This window comes from Plasmodium brasilianum, chromosome 10 (assembly GCF_023973825.1).
Source record: "Plasmodium brasilianum strain Bolivian I chromosome 10, whole genome shotgun sequence".
Taxonomy (NCBI): domain Eukaryota; phylum Apicomplexa; class Aconoidasida; order Haemosporida; family Plasmodiidae; genus Plasmodium; species Plasmodium brasilianum.
The window spans coordinates 771,064-793,310 of NC_090123.1; the positions used below are offsets into that span (position 1 = coordinate 771,064).

Consider the following 22,247-nt stretch of genomic DNA (forward strand, 5'->3'; position numbering starts at 1 on the left):
TTCCATTATTTCGATTATTTCCATTATTTCGATTATTTCCATTATTTCGATTATTTCGATTATTTCCATTATTTCGATTATTTCGATTATTTTCATTTTTTTTATTTACTCAATTGCTTCCAATTTTTCTAATTTTTCTATTTATTTTTTTTCACACCCCTCAATGAATTTATGCTTGCATTTGTTTTTTTATTATGTAGCGAAAAACTCTTCTATTTTGGTACATTTATAACAAGCTTATAGGTAGATATACACATGTATATGTATGTATGTATGTATGGGCGCATGTGTGTATGTGCGTATTTATTTACGTACGTACGTGTGTATATATATGTGTGAAACAAATGGGGGTATGTCCGAGGGCGCATAACACACATTGATATTTATTTGTTTTCACGGGGGTTGGCTAAATACATGCACAAGTATTTATTATTTACATGAACACGCACATATATGCAAATATACCGAGCTTGATCCTTTGCAGTGCCATTTAGCAGATCTACATAGCTTCCCTCTCCATTTTTCAAAAAACGCATAAGCGATTTTTTTTTTTTTGGTTTTAAAAAGGTTCCATTTGTTTGGTTATTCTAAGGTCATTCGTAAGGCCTTTCATTTTGCCTGCTCATTTTACTTACTCATTTTGCCTGCTCATTTTGCTTACTCGTTTTACTTACTCATTTTGCTCTTTTATTTATTTCCGTTTAAAAATTCTTAGTTTACTGTAGATCATGCACAACATGAAATTTTAATGTTAATGAATAAATTAAAAAATGGTAAGCATAAAAACGTATGTAGAATGACGCAAAAGACGAGAAATGCCGATACCCCGTATTAAAAATGATATAAAAATGTGTAGGACCAGGTAGACTTACATAAAATGATTTGTAAAAAATGTTCAGCACCTTCTGATATGTTTTAAACTATTATATTGATCAGAATTAAATCCAAAAAAAAAAAAAAAAATTTTATTTTACCACTTAAAGTACCTCCTAAATGTAATTCTTCTCTTTATCTTCGTACTTATGCCTAGGACACAGGTATATATAAAATAAATGCGCACACACTTGTACGAGACTTTTTCATCATGTAATTTGGTTATTTAAAATAGGTCCACTACGGGGAGAAAATTAATATAAGGTGAAATTTAATGCGTAAAATTTAATGAGTAAAATTTAATGAGTAAAATTTAATAGGTAAAATTTAATGCGTAAAATTTAACGCGTAAAATATAATACATGGTATATAATATGCAAAGTATAATACGCAAAATATAATATGCAAAATATAATATGCGAAATATTATACGTAAAATATAATATGCAAAATATAATATGCGAAATATTATACGTAAAATATAATGGGTCCTTTCTCATAAGGTACAACATACACTATACGCGAGAGTCCGTTCGACAGTATTATGAATGCCATGTATTATGGCATTCTCGGGGATGAGAAAAAAAAAAAAAAATATGAACAGCCAAAAAATTCTATTAATAACATATAAATGACAGATTTGGGGGAAAAAATATATTATAGCCTCTGCGCGCATATGTATGTACGTATGTATATATGAGCACGTATGTATCTACACAGCGGGAACGACAATATGTGCGTGCTAAGAATTAAAAAAAAGAGAGGACACCACGAGCATACGATTAAACAATACCACAGTCATATGGATGGTGCGATAATACAAAGTAGTAATACGGAGCAGTACAACAACTGCAAAGGGGGCGGTGCATTGGTGATTATATAAAAACGGAGAAACTTAAGTAAAGACGTATAGAAGTCAGGGTGTGAGGAAGCAAAGTCAAAAGTTGGGAGTTAAAAGAAATGAGACTGCAAATATAATACTATATTAGTTCTTCTTCTTCTTCCTTTTATTATATCCTTCCTCATCGTCATCACTCTTGTAGGCAAATCGTTTTTTGTCGTCTAATGGGGGAAAGGTCGAAAAAAAGGGAAAAAAAATGAGATAAAATAAAAATAATAAAAAAAATTATAATAAAATAAAAAAAAAAAAAATAAAAAAAAAAAAATAATAATAATAATAATAATAATAATAATAATAATAATAATAATAATAATAATAATAATAATAATAATAATAATAATAATAATAATAATAATAATAATAATAATAATAATAATAATAATAATAATAATAATAATAATAATAATAATAATAATAATAATAATAATAATAATGATAATATAATAATAAAATAAACAAAAAAAAAAAAAATAAAATACTTTCAATTCGCACATAGTATATCCCTGCAGATATAACATCTCAAGCAAATGTTTCATTTCTCATTTTTTTTTTTTTTTTTCCTTTTGACCTTTTTTTGCCCTCTCCTCGAGCTCATCCCACGATAGGCCTTCATCTTCCGAGTCTTCTTCTACCTCCCCTTCTCCATCACTCTCAGTAGCTAAACTTTCTTCTTCGCTGTCGTCGTAATCGCTGTCATCCTCTGCACTCTGTGAACGAAAAGTAAAGTCATTATACGTGTGCACCGGCTCACAAGCAAATATATGCAATGGTGTAGTATATGAAGTATTAGAAATATATGGTGTGCAAGTTATACATGATCTACATAATGTACACATTACACATATTACGCATGATGTATATGTGCGTGTAGAATAGCACCAGGGCGTGTATCAGCTTACCAATTCGGACTCGTCGACTTCATACTCATCGTCCTCGTCCTCATCCTCGGCGGAGTGCTCATCTTCCTCGTCGTCTTCTCCCAGGAACCCGTCGAAACCCTTCGAATTGACAAAAGAATCAATATCAGCCAAAATTGTTTTTAAAATGTTACCCCACTGTAGGTTATTCTTTCCTTCATAATAGACAATGTCAATAGTAGTTAGCCATTTTTTGATTGTATCAATATATTCAGTAGGAATAACATCAATTCTTTTAACTGGTTTTGTGTAATCTTTAAAAACAAAAATCATATCGAAGTTTCGTAATCCATGATGAACTCTTTCTAGAGAAGCAATTTCAATATCTTCTACAGATAAGATAAATGGAGGCCATTCAACAAGATGATTAATAGTATTAGCAGTAACAAAAATTTCTACATTACTTTTATTAGGTACCCCAGAAAAGGTTAATTCTGGATAAGGTATTTCAAATTCAATTTTAGATATATCTTGCATCTGTTGTACAAAATTTTTAAAAATTAAATTTAATTTATTTTTTTGTTCCCTTTCTTTCATTTCGTCGTGCATTTCATCTGGGTCATAAACATTTCTTGCTTTTGCTCTATCTAAATCATCAATTTGTGTACCTGCTTCACAATAAAATTGAACATCCAAAGTTTTTTTCTTTCCTACCATAATATATCTTTTTAAATGGAAATGTATTAGTATGATTAACTGTCCATCACATGGTTGATAAAATGCATACTTTATATCATCAAAAAGGATGTCTATATGTTCTGTATTCCCCCTAGAATTAGCTGAATATCTCAAACCGTTAGAATGTAATTCTAGCGTACCTAGAATTTTCCTTCCTGTAAATATATTAGGCCTAGTCATCAGATCACGTAGTATTATTCTCCTTCCACTTTTATTTAAAATTAATTTGTCTTGTGCATGTTTGGGATCATTTACATCTGCCTCTACTTCTTTCTGTTTAACTTGTTTGATTAATTCTTTTACTTGTTTCACTATTATTTGCAAATGTTTTTCATCATTGGATTTAAATATCAATTCTTTTATATACATTTCTTTTTGTTGTAATGTTGGAAAGGCATTAAAATCTCCCTTAACAACACTCTGATTACCTGGTACTTGAAAATTTATACGTAATACAAAGATATCATTGTTATCTTCATAATTCGAACTTAAGTTTTTTATGGTAGATACATGAAAAGGAATATGCGCTCCGTTAATTGGTAATAATATACATTCATGTTTGTTATCAACACATATTAAATTTGGTTTTAAATCTCTTGGAAGCAAATCTGCATCATTATATGTTTTCAAGTCTTCTAACTTTTTAATATTTTTTTTACTTAAATCTTTATAATCACTTGTTCCTTTAGAAAATCGAAATTTTATTTCATTCATTTTTTTTTCCTTCAATTCGTTTTGTCTTCTATTTAATTCTTCCATTTCTTGTTCATTATTATGTGCTAATGAATTTTTATTTCTTCTTCTTAAACGATCCGAAACGATAACACTTGCTGCATTATTTAATATACTAGCTGATATACCGGTTTTCTTCTTGTCTTCATTTTTTATTTCTTTTTTTACATCTGTTTTATCTTCATCATCGCTTTTACTATCCTCCAATTCGTATGAAATTGTATTAATTTCTTTGCTTATAGCATCTGTTAGTATTGTTACTTCGCCTTTATCATTTATAAATATGGTATCACTAATCCAAATTGCAAAATTATTTTTATCATATCCATGTACATTTTCAAAACCTACTGATAGATTATAAGAAGTATTCTTTTCAATAACAGTATTTACATTGTTTTCCGTTATTAGAAATTCTTTTTCCATGAATTCTAATCCGATAACGTGTCCTATACATTTAACAAAGTAATCTTCTAAGTCGATATCACATAAACTGCTATACTCTCTTTTATTACTTTTTAGATAATTTACTGCCTTTTTATATACATCTGAATAGGACATACTAACAATCAAACATTCTTTTATAATATACTTTTCAATAGCTACAGTAAAATTATATAATTCCTTATGTTGACTTTTCGCGTTGAGTAGTAGTGTCCTTGTAATATTACAACATAACTCTTTATATTTAATACCTATACCTACAAGTATTGTACCTTCATTCTGTGATAAATAATTTTTATCATTACTATTTTTGTAGTTTAAAATAAATTTATTCCCACTCTGAACATTACTATATATTACATCTATATCATCTATATCCACTTTTAATTTGTCTCTTAACTTAATTATACATTTTTTATTTTCATGAAATTTTAATGCCTTATCTTTTATCATCTCATGACTTTCAAATTCTTCACTATCTAATGCATTTTCAATAGTTGTAATGAGGATACTTTTTAATATGATGCAAGCTATATCACTTCCATTTTTCTGTATTTTCATATCAGAGTCTGAACGAAAATTTAGTAAATGTTTTATATTATTACTTACATCTAACTCGAATTTATTTAATTTTTTTATAAAATCATAACAACACTCAAAAAAAATTCCTGTTGCATCGGTATCTTTTAATATAGCTATATCTTCTGATTTGGAATCCTCAATAGTCTTTTTTATTTTTTCAAAATTATCTATGTTGTCATTATTCCTTTCTAAAACTTCTACAACATCAATATTTTCCAAAAGTGGCTGCAAAAATTTTTTCTTCTTGTCACTTGTTAGAATTATTAATTTTTCATTTTTTAAAAATAAAAAAAAAGTTTCAGTTAATTGATATCCTAGTAACCACATTTGAAACTGTTCTTGTATCGTGGCATTTTCATCTTTACTTGATTTTCCTGATAACACACAAAAAATATTGCTCTTACTAAATTCTTTACTATCACCGTTCTTCCAATATGAAAACACCAGGTTTATCTTTGCCTTGGCATTTTCAATATCTAATAACTCGGTCATTTTGCTCTATAGGGTTTACACTCTGATACACTACCACCTGTTAACACTTTTTTTTTTTTTTTTTTTTTTTTTATATGTAGTACTCCCCTACTTCCCTTAAACGATATTTCCACTTGAATAATCAATTCAGAATAAAATGAATACCGAACCGTTCAACTTGGTACTACCAACCCCTGTTTGCTTCACTAATGTGTTGATCGCTCCTTTATGCTCCTTCTCATATAGTAGGTATAAACAGTTATATTCCTTATACCTCTGAATGTGCAAGCTCAGGTATACATATACATGTACACACATATATGTATATATATATATATATATATATATGTGTGTATATCTCTTGTGTTATAGTTCCTTTTTAACCCACTCTTACTATTCCGTTATTTCTTTTTCTTTTTTTTTTTACTATGTACAATCAGCAAGTTTATGTTTTTCTCTTTTTCGCTTTCTCCTTTGTTTATTATATTACCAGCTAGCAGGCTTAGTGTTTTTCCTACTATTTTGCCAACTAGTACGCTTAGAGTTTTTCCTGCTAATTAGCCTCGTATATTTTGTGCTTCTTTGCTACGTATTTTTCCTATTCCTTTGTTTACTCTTCTTTTTTTTTTTTTTTTTTTTTTTTTTATTAAAATAAATTGCGTATATATTTTAGCAGTAACCTCGTTAACATTTCATAGCAAAGCTGTTCATGTTTTTCAGAAAAATTTCAAGGGTCAAGGGTGAATGTTATAATGAAGAAAGGTCATATTACCATATGAAAATGAATGAAATTTTTTGTTCGGTCAAAAAGAAAAAACTGAACAAGAAAAATTAAAAAAAAAAAATTTTAATATTATATCCGAGAGCGGCGTATGCACATGTATGTGGTATGTATATGTTCTTATATAGCATGCATACTTACTGCATGCTAGAACATAACATGTACGAATATGGTACGTATGCTTACGAGAGGTATGCTTCTGGGAGGTATGCTTCTGGGAGGTATGCTTCTGGGAGGTATGCTTCTGGGAGGTATGCTTCTGGGAGGTATGTGTATAGAAGGTATGCGTATTGAAGGTATGCGTATTGAAGGTATGCGTGTTGAAGGTATGCGTATTGGAGGTATGCGTATTGGAGGTATGCGTATTGCGTGTATGCTTGTGGCGTGTTCGTATATACCATATATTAAGTACATATACATAGTGATTGCTCCTAGCTATTACTAGCATTCACATAGCCGAATTATAATAAAATTATGTGCAAAAAAAAATATAGTAATCAAAAATATGTGTTACGTGAAATAACTATGTTGAGTCAAGTAAGATTATTTTTCAGGAGAGGAGAGGGGGAGCAAACAAAAATATAAAGGAAAATACCGCTTTAAAAATAGGATAACGAAAATTTTAATATTGTGCATGAGATAGTTTCCTTCCCATTAGTTTGCATAGCTTTGCTTTGTTTTGTTTCTTCTTTCTCTTTTCACTTTTTTTTTATTTTTCATTTTTCTCTTTTTTTTTTTTTTTTTTTTATTGTCTTAAAATGGACTAAATTTAGAAAAAAATATTTCAGGAAATATTTCGTCATAAAATTTGTTAAGCGTTTTGTTAATTATATTGTTATAAATTTTTCTAAGCACTTTGTTAAACACTTAGTTAAATGTTTCGTTCTCAAATTAATGCACGTACAATGATGTCTTTAAGAATGCGAAATTCGAAATATAACCTTGTCGCGTTAAGAACATATACATAGGTATGAGCATATAGATATACGTATACATATATATATATATGTGTGCCCATATCTATCTATGTATGTGTATACTCTAATGTGTAGCAAAATAAAAAACAATGATGCTCGTAATTTTTATTTGCTCCTTACGTTTTTCATAATTTTTACATTCCTTTGTGAGATCTAATAAATATGTAAATTGCTGATTCTTCTGAACGTTCAGACATATAATGAGCCAATTTTTTAAAAGAAATTTTTTAAAAATACATTTTTTAAATCCATTTTAGGAAAAAAAGATATACATATGTGTATGCATGTATGCATGTATGTATATATAAATACATATATTTATGTGAACAAAGATTTTTATTTTTTTTTGTTTTCATAAAATATTAACTGTACAATTCCTAGTGCGTATTTTTATTTGTGTAAAGGAGCATATATAAAAAAAGGTTTATACTTTCACCGATTTATAAGACTTTCATATATTTTAATAATAGTAACAGTACAATGCAATATTCATATTAGCTGTATCCTGGTTATACATATTCTATATCAACTCGTTATATCATTATGGTAATGTCATATACTTTTATGCAACAAAGGCTTATATAAGCATTTTCACCATATGTTCACTTTGTCGTAAGCTTATAAACAGTTACATGATCCTACATATACATGTACATACATATATACATAGTATTATGAAGGAAAACTTTAAGTATGTGTAAAATGCATGAAGATGTTTATTCCATGCACATTTTCCATCCGTCTACTTTGCCCGTTTACGCACAAAAATGAATAAAAATTAACAGGAAGTGGGGATGGAATTAATTTAAAACGAAAAAATAAAAAAAAAATAAAAAAATTCAAATATAAATATAAATATAAACATATACACATACATAAACAAAAATAGTTTTATTTATATTATCTGGATATATGAGATATGTACGTGTCAGTTTATTTTTTGTAAGATTAAATTATGTTAAATAAAAAATTGCCATTCTTTAATACATTGTGAAGGACGTAAATTTCGTCTATATCCCTTGTGTTTTTCATTTTAATGAAAAAAAAAAAAAAAAATGAATTCGATAAAACATATAGATAAACTGGGTAAAGAACGATCTCTCGTTTTTTCCCCTACATATTTAATGAGACCTGCTATGGGCAAAGGTATATAAATGTACACATATATGCTTACATACATAACAAGTATATAATTATGTACTTACAAATATATGGCAATATACTCCTTTTAAAAATCCTTTCAATCGTTCTAATGCAAAATGTATAACTACATGTATCACATGAGTTCATAAATAAAGATATAAAACTTGTATGGGAGAAAAATATATAGACTTAAAAAAAATTTTAGCTCTCCTATATTTACCCTATATATATATCCGTTTTACAGTGCCACATATGAACACGTGTAACATCTTTGACCATTTTTGTATTCGTTTTATTACACCTATTTTACACAAACATTAGAGAATAAACACGTTCCGTTTTACTTTTTTTACATGTTTTTACCTGTTTTGGCTTCTTTATCTGCTTTACTTCTTTATCTGCTTTACTTCTTTATCTGCTTTACTGCTTTATCTGCTTTACTGCTTTATCTGCTTTACTTCTTTCGCGCTTTTTAATTCTTTTTAAACCAGTTAATAATTATCATGCGAATGTGGTGAAGTGGGCATATGGAAATTTTTAAAAGGCATATATTTTCGTTAAATAATCTTTAATTATTATAAACATGTATGTATACTTCACATACATACTACTGATATATGAACATATGAATGAAGCATTATTCGACATTATTCGTCTGTACAAGTAATAAATTTCAAATTAAAATTTTATATATAATTTACTTCTCATTGTCTATATATTATATTCTCTTAAATGGTACATACATTTTGTGGAGTACCATTTTTCACGTATACAATATTACGTACATGTGTACATACTTTCATACGTTTATGTACTTCTTAACCTTAATGAAAGAAACGGTATAGAACTCATATTGGGCATATCCCTTAAAATGTCGATAATTACTAAAAAAAAGTACAACCATAACTGCAATTATTTTTTTATTTAAATATTTTACAGCACACGTAAAAATGATATGTACGTACGTGTATATACATACATACATACATACATACATACATATATATATATATATATATATATATATATATATGTATATAACGACTCTATATAATAATATGCAGATATATTCATATACGACGATAATAAGAGTATAATTATAGTGTGGTACATTTTTCCTGTTTTATATAACACATTTTATTTTCTTAAATAAAATTAAAATTAAAATTATTAATGTGCATTATAGGATGGGTATTAGTACAGTAAGTAAGCTTTTTAAAATATTATTTTATACATTCTATTTATATTATAAAAAAGAAAAGAGCTAAAAAACGAAAATGACAAATAAAAAGCGTCAATAAATCATTATTCTTTTATTTTGTTCAAATTATATTTAATTTTTTTTTTTTTTTTTATTTTTTCCATTTTTTCTTATTCCATTTTCTTCCATTTTTTCAATTTTTTCTTATTCCATTTTCTTTCATTTTTTCATTTTTATTTTTTCCGTTTTATCTTCCATTTTTTCATTTTTTTTTTTTCCGTTTTATCTTCCATTTTTTCATTTTTTTCTTTTTCCATTTTATCTTCTTCCAGTTTTTCTTTATATTATTTTCATTTGTTCAACAATTTTTCCTTTTTTTTTTTTTTTTTTTATTATACCATAACGTTATACACTGCATAAAATAATAATTGTTTTTATCATGTAGAAACGAATGTTCCATTTCGTTATAATATGTATGGTAAATTGATATATAAACTCTATGCACATATATATAAAAATTAAAATGAAGATATAATACAAAATATATTGTGTATATATGCGAATATATGCGTATTCGTAATGTATACATATATCTATATCAAGTGTAAAAATATTTTATTATACAAAACAATTTTATAAAAAATTTAGAAATAATGAATGACATATCTGCATCGGGGTATTCACATTTACATTGAGTAAAACAATCTGTTTTTTATTATTATATTTATTTTTACCTGTATACATATATTTAAACATATATACATATTGAAACATATATACATATTGAAACATATATGCATATTAAAACATACATATTAAAACATAAATACATATTTTTATTTTTTTTTTTATATATTATAAAATTTTGTTTATAAATTTATTTTTTTAATAGTCACTAATTGGTTATTCAAGATAAAGTAATATATATGTATATATATATACGTATGTATATAATATATATTTAAATATAATTAAATTAAAACAAAAGCTGCAATCGCTTGTATATATATATATATATATATATATATATAGGTATATTTGACTAAAAAGGAACTATTCAAGTACATATTTATGTACGTCCGAGTTTTTTTTTTTTTTTATAAATGACTGTAAATTATAAAAAAAAGAAAAGAAAATTATTAATTTTAATAAGTGAAGAGATAGCAGTTAACAGTTGAAAGTTAAAAAAATTATAAGTAGTTTTCATTAAAAGCCTGCACGTCAGTCAGAAATTTTTTTCTCGTATTTGTAACAAGTTCATACACATATATATATATGTACGATCATATATATATATTTATGTTTATACATTTATATGTATTCATTCATATATATTTATATATATACATTTATAAATATATTACGCGCAAAATTAAGCGAATTAATGTAATAAAAATAAAAAAGCGAAATACAACAGAATAACATTACCAAGTTATATAAAACATTTTTAAGAAAAATAATTAGATAAAAGTAAAATGGTTATGCGTGATAGTTTATCAAGAATTTATGTCGGTAATTTACCATCTCATGTAACATCAAGAGATGTAGAAAATGAGTTTCGTAAATACGGTACTATAGTAAAATGTGATATCAAAAAAACAGTATCAGGGGCTGCTTTTGCATTTATAGAATTTGAAGATGCGAGGGATGCAGCAGATGCAATAAAAGAAAAAGATGGCTGTGATTTTGGAGGCAATAAACTAAGAGTGGAAGTTCCATTTAATGCAAGAGATAATGGCAAATATAATTCTAGAGGCGGTAGAGGAATGATGAGTAGAGGAGTTAAATCGAGAAGAGGAAAATACGTCGTTGAAGTAATAACAAATATATAATATATAATTATTTTTTACGCGAAAAGTGGATTTACATTTGTGTATAATTTACGTACCTGTATGTACAAACGTACAATGCATTATGGGCACTATATGGGCGTGCACATATATATATATATACTTATGTATACGTGTAAGTATGTGTGTATGTACTTATATGTGTTTGTACGTATGGCCCTGTTAAGGCACTTTTTTTTTACGTTTTTTTATTTTATTATTTTTTCATTTTTGTCATATTTGTCATTTTTGTCATATTTGTCATTTTTGTCATTTTTGTCATACTTTTCATTTTTGCCTTTTCTGCCGTTCCACAGGTTTCTGGGTTGCCTCTGTCAGGTAGCTGGCAAGATTTAAAAGATCACTTAAGAGATGCGGGGGAATGTGGGCATGCGGATGTTTTCAAAAATGGTACAGGTGAAGTATCTTTTTTTCATAAAGAAGATATGCTTGAAGCTATTGAAAAGTTTAACGGGTCTACTTTTAGATCACATGAAGGAGAAAAAACAAAAATAACAATAAGACAGAAAAAGACATCATGGCGTCGAGATGAAGGAGGATATGGTAGATACAATAGTAGAAATAGAAGTTATTCAAGTAGAAGTTACTCAAGAAGTGACAAGAGGTCGTATACTAGAAGTAGAAGCAGAAGTTATAGCAGTAGAAGCTATAGTAGAAGCCGAAGCAGAAGTGGAAGCTCAAGTAGCAGAAGTAGAAGTAGAAGTATGGATAGAAGAAGAGATGCTTATGATAAAAAAAGAAGTTATTCTAGAAGTTTATCATACCAAGAAAGAAGAAGAAATAATAGATCAATATCTAAATCTGGATCCAGGTCTGGGTCGAGATCTGAGTCTAGATCAGTTTCTAGATCCTCCTCATGGTCACATAAAAGAAGACATTAGATGTTTATGTTTTATGTAAAAGGGAAATTAAAATATCATTGAAAATGCATATAATTTACGTAATTTTTGTATGTAAAAAAATTTATGTATATGTATACATATATTTTTTACATGGAATAAAGACATTTATTTATAGTAAACTTGTGTATAATTTAAATTAGGTATAATTTTTTTTTTTTTTCCTTTTTTTATTTTAAGATCAACTTTTCAAAACGGAAGTTTTATCAGGCACATTATGTGTGTAGAAATGTGTGTACGTATATGTACATGTTTGTGTATATGTACTTGTATATGTGTATGTGTATATATATGTAGATATGTAGATATATATATATATATGCATGTATTTTCCCCCAGTTTCATTATTTTACTTGCGTATATGATTACATTTATTTTAAAAATTTCTACATATGTTAATTGTGTTTTATATGTATATATGTATGTATGCCTATATATATATATATATATATATATATATATATATATATATATATACATATACATATATGCGCATATACGTATAGACATTATAGTGACAAATAAATTGTATATTGCATATAATGTTTTATAAATTTTTTTTAAATAAATATTTATAAATAAAATAATCACCAGCTTATATGTAAATTTTTTAAAATAGCATATAATATTTTACTTTTATGCCCAACCTTTATTTTGCCATCATGGAGTCCATTATAACCAAACAGCATATCACTATCTGTATGATGTGATATACAAAGGATGTTCAGTATATTTTCCTAGCTATAAATACATGTTGACTAAGGTGCAGAAACTATTGTCTTAATTGTTTGAATTATGAAAGGATTTATTTCATATCATCCCTATCTAGAACGATATTTGTGGGGCGCTAATGGATTTTTAAAATGAAAAAAGCCGAAAGGTTTTTAAATGATCATTTTGCATATATTCACCGTGAGCATATATATGCACGTAAGCACATGTGCCCCTTATGCCCGTATGTGCTTATGCCCTATATGTATATATATACAAGCATGTGAATAATTACTTTCCCGAATAAGGAAAAATGTATAGCTTAATAATACGTTGTAGAGTTGCAAACCGTTCTGTTACGTTTTTGCAGGAGCTTTAAAAAAAAAGCAAATATATTGAATTTTTTAATTCTTTGCTTCTTTTTTTTTTTTTTTTTTTTTTTTATAGTTTTTAATCTTTATCATTTTATTTTTAGTCTTTTTTAATTTGAGCATTTTATTATATCAAAAATGAATTGAATTAGCCTGAAATTTTTTTTGCACTGTTCCTTATTTTTTTATTTAGTTATGCAACATGCATATACATACAACACTCCTTAATATATAAAATGTATGAATACCTAAATTGTTTACATATGTATCAGTATATATTTTACATTGTTAATGCAACTATAAAAAGTAGCTAGCTAGCTATTTTTTTTTTTTTTTTTTTTTTTTGTTTGGTTGTTTATAAAAAAATATTTTTTCATAAGTTTTTAATTTCATGTTAAGTAAAAACACATAAAAAAAAAAAAAAAGGAAAAAGAAATTCCTTTTTAAATTTAATAACACTGTAGACATGTCATTCTTTAATACAAACTTTTTGACAGCTTGAACATATTATTTTAAAAGGGTTAAAAATTTTTCTTAAACGTGTATATATTACCTGCATATATACTTGTATATATGTGTGTAATTTTTATGTTAAGGAGATTGCTTCTCTTTCGTTATTGCATACATATATATACATGTATATGTAGATATACATATATACATTCAGGTGCACACATACATATATATATATATATTACAAATTACGATGTGCACATCCAACTTGCGTAAAGCTTTTTCAATATTATTTAATAACATACACTGATTAACTCGCACTAGGAACTTTTATTATTCATTTGTTTTTAATTTATTATCAATTTATTATTTTACATTATTTTTTATTCTATATTTTATATTATTTTTTTCTTCTCTTTACAAAGTGACTAGCGAATAGCACTTATGGACAATGAGAAATATTAAAAGAAGAACTATTGCAAATTTAAACTATGATAGTAGTTCCATTGATACGAATATTCCTGATAAAGGGTCTAACACTTCATTGAGAAAAGGACTACGTACAGGTAAACAGAACAAATCTACAAGTGATGATCCATCTGATGGAGAAAAAGAGTTAGGTGAAAATATTACAGAATTAAAATTGTCCTATATGAAAAAAAAAAAAAAAAAAAGTGCCTTAGATAAAAATGCTCATACAAGAACAAAGTCCATGTATCTAAGTGCTGTTGGGAATACACTAAGTCTAAAGAGGGGAAACACTTCATTACCGAAAACAAAGGGGAAAATAATGATGGCGTATCCTCACCTTGTTTCGAAATATTCTACGAACAACGTTAAACCCCAAATTGAAGAGAGTGTAAAGCAAGGGAAGGACCAAGAAGAAGAAAAAAAAAAAAAAAAAAAAGAAAAAGAAAAAGAAAAAGAAAAAGAAGTAGAAGATGAATATGGCGAAGTAGGGGATGTAAATAGCGAAGTAGGGGATGTAGATAGCGAAGTAGAAGATGTAAATAGCGAAGTAGAAGATGCAAATAGCGAAGTAGAAGATGTAAATAGCGAAGTAGAAGATGTAAATAGCGAAGTAGAAGATGTAAATAGCGAAGTAGAAGATGTAAATAGCGAAGTAGAGAATGCAAATAACGAAGTAGAAGATGTAAATAGCGAAGTAGAGAATGCAAATTACGAAGTTGAAAAAAAAAGTAACGAGGAAGAGGACAAGGAACAAAGCCATAGGAATGATGAAGGAAGAAGAAAAAAAATTAGTAGTAAAAGAGAATCGATATTTCAAAGGCTAGCCACAGCTAACACTATAAGTAGTAGCAACAAAATTGTAAATGAAAAGTTAAGGAAGCAATTTACCGAAAATATTTATTCGATTATGAAAATGGGTCCAACAAAATCCTTCAATGTGAAATTAGACAATAATATAACTTACTCTTCTTTCATGCCATACAATAAAGCCCGAAAGTTAAATATGGAAAAAAAGTTAAATATAATGAAAGCAAAATCACAAATGTTAAAAATAGCAGAAAAGTATATGAGTACAGATAAAATGAAATCTTGCAAAATGATGGAAAGAAGGAATACGCAATCTTTAATTAAAAACATAAAATTAATTACAGAGGGGATAGAGGTTTGGGGGCCATTTCTGCCGAAGAAAAGAGAAGAAATAAAAGCGACAAGGAAGCTTGGATATGTTCCAAATTATCTGAAGGAAATAATAACAGAACGTGAGAAGTCAAACAACTGGGTAAATGGCGAGCTGTGTGGGGAAATGGACAACATAACGAACGGCATAATGAGCAACAAATTTAATGGTGAGTCATGTAACAAGTCAAGAAACAATTTAACACAAGGAAAGAATGGAAAGATGGTGTTAAGAAAAAGCAGCGGAATGCAAGGTTTCACATTATTTGAAAATATGATAGCTCTTAATAATATTGGAAAGGTCTATGTATGGGATGGGTATCAATGGAAGAACATAAAGATTTTATATGAATCTTTTTTATCCATAAGTACTACTAAAAATGGATATATAATATGCATTAATAGAAAATTTAAACCAGGGTATTTAATGAATAATAAATATTTCCATAAAATGGATACATTTACAGATACATATTTTTTAAAAATAGTGACAAGTATTAAAAATAAAATATGGGGTATAAATTTAAGAGGAGAATTACAAAAATGGAACAAGTATGAATGGAAAGAAGAAAAAAAAGCATATGGCATCTCTAAGTTAAAATCATTAGCATTTGATAGAAATAATAAACTTTGGGTACTAGATCAACAAGACTATTTCTACATTTTTGATATAGAATATAACAATTGGATGCTCAAAAATATTAATGGGACTAATATAAAAGATTTTGACTTTAATGAAAACAATTTTCTTGTTGCTGTTACAAATCATGGGATGATCAAAATTTACAAAAATAACAAGTGGATCAAATATGGCATATTGGCAGAAATGAAAATAGCAAGTTTTCATTTTATACGGAGAGTTGAGGAATAATCATCCTAATAGGGTGTGGGGCATGAATATCAGAAATGGGAAATGAGGCATGGTACAGAACAAACGAAGAGTAATAACAAAAAAAAAAAAAAAAAAAAAAAAAAAAAAATTTCAAAAAATATATAAATAACCAAACTTTAAAGGTGACACACTGAATAATATAATTTTCCCATTACTGTTTTTTCCTACTTCCAAATGACTTTTCTCCTCCCTTTTCATTTATTAACATACTATATTTCTTCTCAATTTTTTCTTTTTTACTATTTGTACGGGTACACTAATAATACATTATCTGCTTTATTTATTTGGTATAAAATATAAAATAAAATAAAATAATTCCCAAAAGGTGTATTATATTTTTTCGAAACCAGAAGTAGATAATATAGTAGAAAAATAAAATTTATTTTTTAAATTATAAAAAAGATACGAAATTACAAAATTATAAGGTAATTATTTTATTTTTTTTTTTTCATACGATTCTGCAACACGCATATCCATATGTTGTTCGTTCCTTGCTCTACCGTTTGATAAATATATATATACACACATATATATATACATATTTAACGCATTTTTCTTGTATCCCTTTTACCGATTTAACGCTACAAAGTTGTTTTATCAGCATTTCGTTTTATTACTTTTGCATATATCATGGCAAATATTTCACTCCTTGGGCAAAATACTTTTTTTTCCTCATACATCTTAGTGATCGCGTCTTCTGCATATTCCGCGTGAACTTCATATCTACTTATTTATTTATGTTTCTATCTATTTATGTTTCTATCCATTTATGTATGTTTCTGTTTTACATTATTTTATTTTATTTTTCCGTCGTTTTCCGCCATTGTTCCTTTTCATCAGGCCAAATAAAACTCGCAAAATGCACAACTCAACTTCCGTTTGATGACAAAATGGGAAAAAATTAATTCGTTCGTAATTTTATTGTTCTTTATTTTTTTCATTTTAAATATAGTTTTTTTATCTATGTAATTAGAAGAAGCGGCACATTGAACACTGCCTGTCGTGCATTTTTTATTACTTTTTTTTTTTTTTTTTTTTTTTTTTAAATGAGAAAAATTTCTCGTCTCTTAGTTAGGAAGCTTAACCCCAGTGTCAATTTAAACAGAATAAATTCCGCACACTTACTGAAACATCTTGAAAATGTATGCGAGCACATATTTGAAGTGGGTAGGTACAACATACAAAAGCCGCTAAGACCTGGGTATTATAATAGATTATTGCACGGAAAAGAAAAGGGAACGGGAAGAAAAAGGAAAGTCAATTATATTGTTAACAACGTGGAAAGAAATAATAAATTGTTTCAACAAGTGTATCAATATTTTGATAAAGCAAAAGTTTTATTACCAGAATTTGGTCCAACAGGTATACTTAGGTTATTATATGCTTTATTAAAAATAAGAAATTTTGATTTTGAAAAAAATAAAAGAAAAAAAGCAACTATATTAAAATATATAGAATATTACATATTGCGAAGTTCAATACATGATGAAATTTACAATTTTTGGAAACACATCACATTAAATGATATTGTGCTTTTATTTAAAATGTTTATTAAGAATAATTATTTTTCTTACGAATTAATAAACAAATTAATCAACGAGGTAATTAATAATGTTAAATATTCTGTACCGTCTGACTTGGTCATATTCTTATGTACATATCATGTATACAAAAGTAAGATAAAATTTAAAAGGTACAAAATAAGAGAGGTATGTCTATCTGAAAATTCTTTGAAGATGTTTTATAAAAATGTTATACGTAATAACTCTTTTGATATTACAAACAAGGAGATGTGTAACTTTATAACCCTCTTTTCACTATATGGTAAAAATATACCCCTAAACGAGAGGGTAGAAATATACAAAAAATCAGTTGCACATATAAAAAAAACAAAGTTCACATATTCCCCTGACCATGTTAAGAATTTTATAATAAGCTTCTTTAGAATACATAACTTTATCCAAAAGACGAGTTATCATAATAGTAGCACCTGCAGCAATGTTAACACTCCAAACGAATTTTTAAAAATTTTATTCGAGTTATATAATAAACGCAATATAGATGTCAAAGTAGAAGAGGAGCTGTATATTCTAGACAAATCATTAAAGAACTGCTATTACGATTATGATAGTTTAGATAACATAATATTTAATATAAAAAATAATATTTCCCATTTGAATAATAAAAATAAAATAAAATTTATTAACTTAGTTGCAAAACTACGAAATGTTTACAACACGGGAGAACAAGGGATAACTCTGATAACCTCTAAAACAAAATTTATTGATGTCATGTTAAGGCAAATTTTAAGTGATTGTGTATCATTTATAAACATGAAATATAAACTCGTGCCATGGAGTTTTAGGCATGTTTTATTACGTCATCAGCTGTACAGTCAGATTCATATGAGGGCATTGCCAAACAAATGCGAATTGGGGGTTTAAAAAAGGGCTTAACACGTGTATAAAATATATATATATATATATATATATATATGTGTTTATGTGTCTGTGTGTACGAACTAACGTATATCAAAAATTTTGCTTATCATTGGAAAGAACGTTATTACAAATGTATATGCAACTGTACAAACCATTCCCGTGCTACGAAGTAATTGGATAACGAATGTGAGAATATTAATCATAATTACTCGCTCATGCATTATTCTATTTTGATTTGCTCTATTTTATTTATTCATTCAATCATCCATTCATTCATTTATTTGTTTTTTGTTTTTTGTTTTTTGTTGTTTTTTTTTTTTTTTTTTTATATAGCCAAATTGCGAACGAAAAATGCCCTTACAACATGCACTGTTCATGTAATTTACACACCGTTTTTGCTTTCCTTGGATAAATTTCATTTTAACCCTTAATTAGCTTTTCTTTTAATAAACAATACATAAATATTTTCCCATTTTTAAAACAAATTTCTTTTCTATTTGATTCAATTTCGCTTTAAATGTATCTTCTACATTCTAATTACCATTTTGGCTTTCGCAAAAAAAAGAAAAAAACAAAAAAATTAGACTAGTAGTCCTTTTTATTTCTTTACGTAATTTCCGTATGGGAATTTTTTTTCTTTTTTAAGCTTAAGGAAAAATTAGAACAGAACAAAATCGAATCATAAAATTTTCAAATATTTATAAAATTTTTAGTATAATTGGTTATATTGTTTACTATTACGTGGTATAAGTGTTAGTAGATAAATTGTCCACTATAAAGGAGGATTGCACACAAATTACGTACAAAAGTAAAACATGTTAATTTGTATTCACGTTGCTTTATGGTATGACCTTTTAATAATACTCTATATTAGCAATATATCCTAAAAGTTGCATACTTATTATTCCCTTTTTCCTTTTATTTATTTTTTTTTTTTTTCTTATTAAATAGATTGAACATTTTAATAAAATATCTCTAGAAGATAAAAAAAGAAAAAAAAAAGAAGAAAAATAAAGGATAACCCCCCAATTAACTAATTTTATAAATAACAATCTTCATAAAATGTATACTTGCAAAAGAAAAAAAATACCATTTCAAACAAGTACAAATATAATAATACAAACATAATATTACAAATTTATCATGAAATAAAATAAAAATTAAAAAAAATGCTCCAACCTGAGTGATAGTTCAACGACACTTCAAAAAGCAGAGAACACAAAAAATGTTCACTATATATATATAAATATATATATATATATAATATATATGTATGTATGTATGTATGTATTTATGTATGTATTGATGTATGTATTGATGTATGTATTGATGTATATATCATACACATAGCTACGTATGCACTTGAAATAGGGGTATATATTTATTAAATATGGGCTACAAATTTTTTTTTTTTTTCTAATCCTTCGTTTTTACTTTGCAGGGAAGGCAACAATCACCCCAGTAATTTTGTTCCTCGATGAAAGCCAAATTTAAAAATAGAGCAAATTTCATTCGAGAATAAATACATATATTTATATATATATATATAACACTACCGCAATAAATGTATACAGTATGTATTTATAAAATTTTTCCAATTGAGGGTAGATTATTGCATATGCATATAAGAGAATAACAAAAGTACATCGATACGCCTTTCCAAAAAAAAAAAAAATTGCAAAAAAAAAATAGCGCAACAAGAAAATATATTATTATATTCAACCAGTTGGGTGAGTTCAATAGATGCTTCTCTGAAGTACGTTCGTTCAAAAAAAAAAAAAAAAAATTATTTTTAGTTACATAAGCATTCCTATATCTCGAATACTTCTTTCTTTGGGAAAAAAAAAAAAAAAATTAGGAAAATTAAAAAAATTTAATATACTTAATTTGTTAAATTTCATAACAATTTAAAAATTAAAGAGGAGTAAAGGAAAAAAAAACACATAGAAGATTCCTTGAGAGTTTATTTGCAGTTTTTAAAAAATTTTAGAATTTTCAAGTACAAAAATCACCAATGGCAAAAAGACCAGATCCCAACGAAATAAAATATGGTAATTTCCTTTTTTTTTTTTTTTTTTTTTTTTTTACTGTTGTTTTATATATTTTGTGCATTTTTTTGTACATTTTTATGGACATACGGCTTACTTCTGTTGCTGTTTGAGTTCTATCCACATTTTCTTTTGTTTTTAAAAAGTATGTCCCTGGAAAAGGAGATCATTTTTATTATTCCCCCCACTGTACATACATATATGTGCATATATATAATTATCTTTATTTGTATTTATGTACATGCGCGTATGTATTTACCCCTTTTTGCTTATTACACAGTGTTATGAAGCATGCTCTTTTTTGTTGTTATAATCAATACAAAGAGTGTGTGAAATTTGTATATGTAATTACAGTGATACTTACGTACTCATATAACATTAACTTGTACATGTTTCTATCTCGACTGGTAGTTTTCATCAGGCAAGTAGGAGGTGAGGTAGGGGCTTCGTCTGTTTTATCCCCCAAATTAGGTCCACTCGGTTTATCCCCCAAAAAAGTTGGAGATGATATAGCAAAAGAAACACAATCATGGAAAGGGTTAAAGATATGCGTAAAATTAACTATTCAAAACAGACAAGCTAAAATAGAAGTAGTACCAACGTCAGCATCTTTAATCTTAAAAGAATTAAATGAAGCACCTAGGGATAGAAAGAAAGTGAAAAACATTAAACATAATGGAAACTTAAAATTAGAACAAGTTTATTCTATTGCTAGATTGATGAAAGAGAAATCTAGGGCAAAAGAATTTAAAGGAACAGTTAAAGAAATGCTAGGGACCTGTAACTCAATTGGTTGTACTGTAGATGGAAAAAAACCTACAACCATTCAAGAGATGATAGACTCTGGTGAAATTAATGTACCAGATAGCTAAGTCAAAATTGCAACCCTTTTGTTTTATCCGTATCACCTGTGTGCATAATATGTTTAGTGGTATTCCATCGAACTCTTACCGAAAGTCGTAGTTTCATAGCTAATAAATGGAATAGCAAAAATAGAGAAGAGAAGAAGAAATAGTAGACCGCTTTTTTTTTTTTTTTTTTTTTAAAAAAAACAAAAGAAAAAAAATAAAACAAAATATATGTAACACTGATGATTGGTAAGAAGGAATTATAATAAGGTTCTCAAAATTATATAGCACACAAATTAATTAGGAAAAAAAAAAAAAAAGAAAAAGGATATTGTAAATAACAAATTGTAAATATTAAATAATAAATGATAAACGAATTACTTGCGATTT

General features: G+C 26.9%; 5 protein-coding genes across 5 annotated transcripts; 4 read left to right on the forward strand and 1 right to left on the reverse strand.

The window, feature by feature from the left end:
- Positions 1–1,858: 1,858 nt before the first annotated feature.
- On the reverse strand, positions 1,859–5,616 carry MKS88_003221 (FACT complex subunit SPT16; the record flags this gene model as incomplete). Its single annotated transcript, XM_067216294.1, has 3 exons — positions 1,859–1,935; positions 2,343–2,481; positions 2,674–5,616. 3 exons carry the CDS (start codon positions 5,614–5,616, stop codon positions 1,859–1,861), a joined length of 3,159 nt encoding a protein of 1,052 aa, XP_067072955.1.
- Positions 5,617–11,172: 5,556 nt separating this feature from the next.
- MKS88_003222 (serine/arginine-rich splicing factor 1) lies at positions 11,173–12,428 on the forward strand (the record flags this gene model as incomplete). The annotated part of the gene is made up of 2 exons (XM_067216295.1): positions 11,173–11,511; positions 11,844–12,428. The coding sequence occupies 2 exons, from the start codon at positions 11,173–11,175 to the stop codon at positions 12,426–12,428; spliced, it is 924 nt and encodes a 307-aa protein (XP_067072956.1).
- A 2,004-nt stretch (positions 12,429–14,432) lies between these two features.
- MKS88_003223 (uncharacterized protein) lies at positions 14,433–16,499 on the forward strand (the record flags this gene model as incomplete). Its single annotated transcript, XM_067216296.1, has 1 exon — positions 14,433–16,499. One exon carries the CDS (start codon positions 14,433–14,435, stop codon positions 16,497–16,499), a length of 2,067 nt encoding a protein of 688 aa, XP_067072957.1.
- Positions 16,500–17,566: 1,067 nt separating this feature from the next.
- MKS88_003224 (uncharacterized protein) lies at positions 17,567–18,964 on the forward strand (the record flags this gene model as incomplete). Its single annotated transcript, XM_067216297.1, has 1 exon — positions 17,567–18,964. One exon carries the CDS (start codon positions 17,567–17,569, stop codon positions 18,962–18,964), a length of 1,398 nt encoding a protein of 465 aa, XP_067072958.1.
- A 2,011-nt stretch (positions 18,965–20,975) lies between these two features.
- MKS88_003225 (60S ribosomal protein L12) lies at positions 20,976–21,881 on the forward strand (the record flags this gene model as incomplete). The annotated part of the gene is made up of 2 exons (XM_067216298.1): positions 20,976–21,012; positions 21,421–21,881. The coding sequence occupies 2 exons, from the start codon at positions 20,976–20,978 to the stop codon at positions 21,879–21,881; spliced, it is 498 nt and encodes a 165-aa protein (XP_067072959.1).
- Between the last annotated feature and the right edge of the window lie 366 nt (positions 21,882–22,247).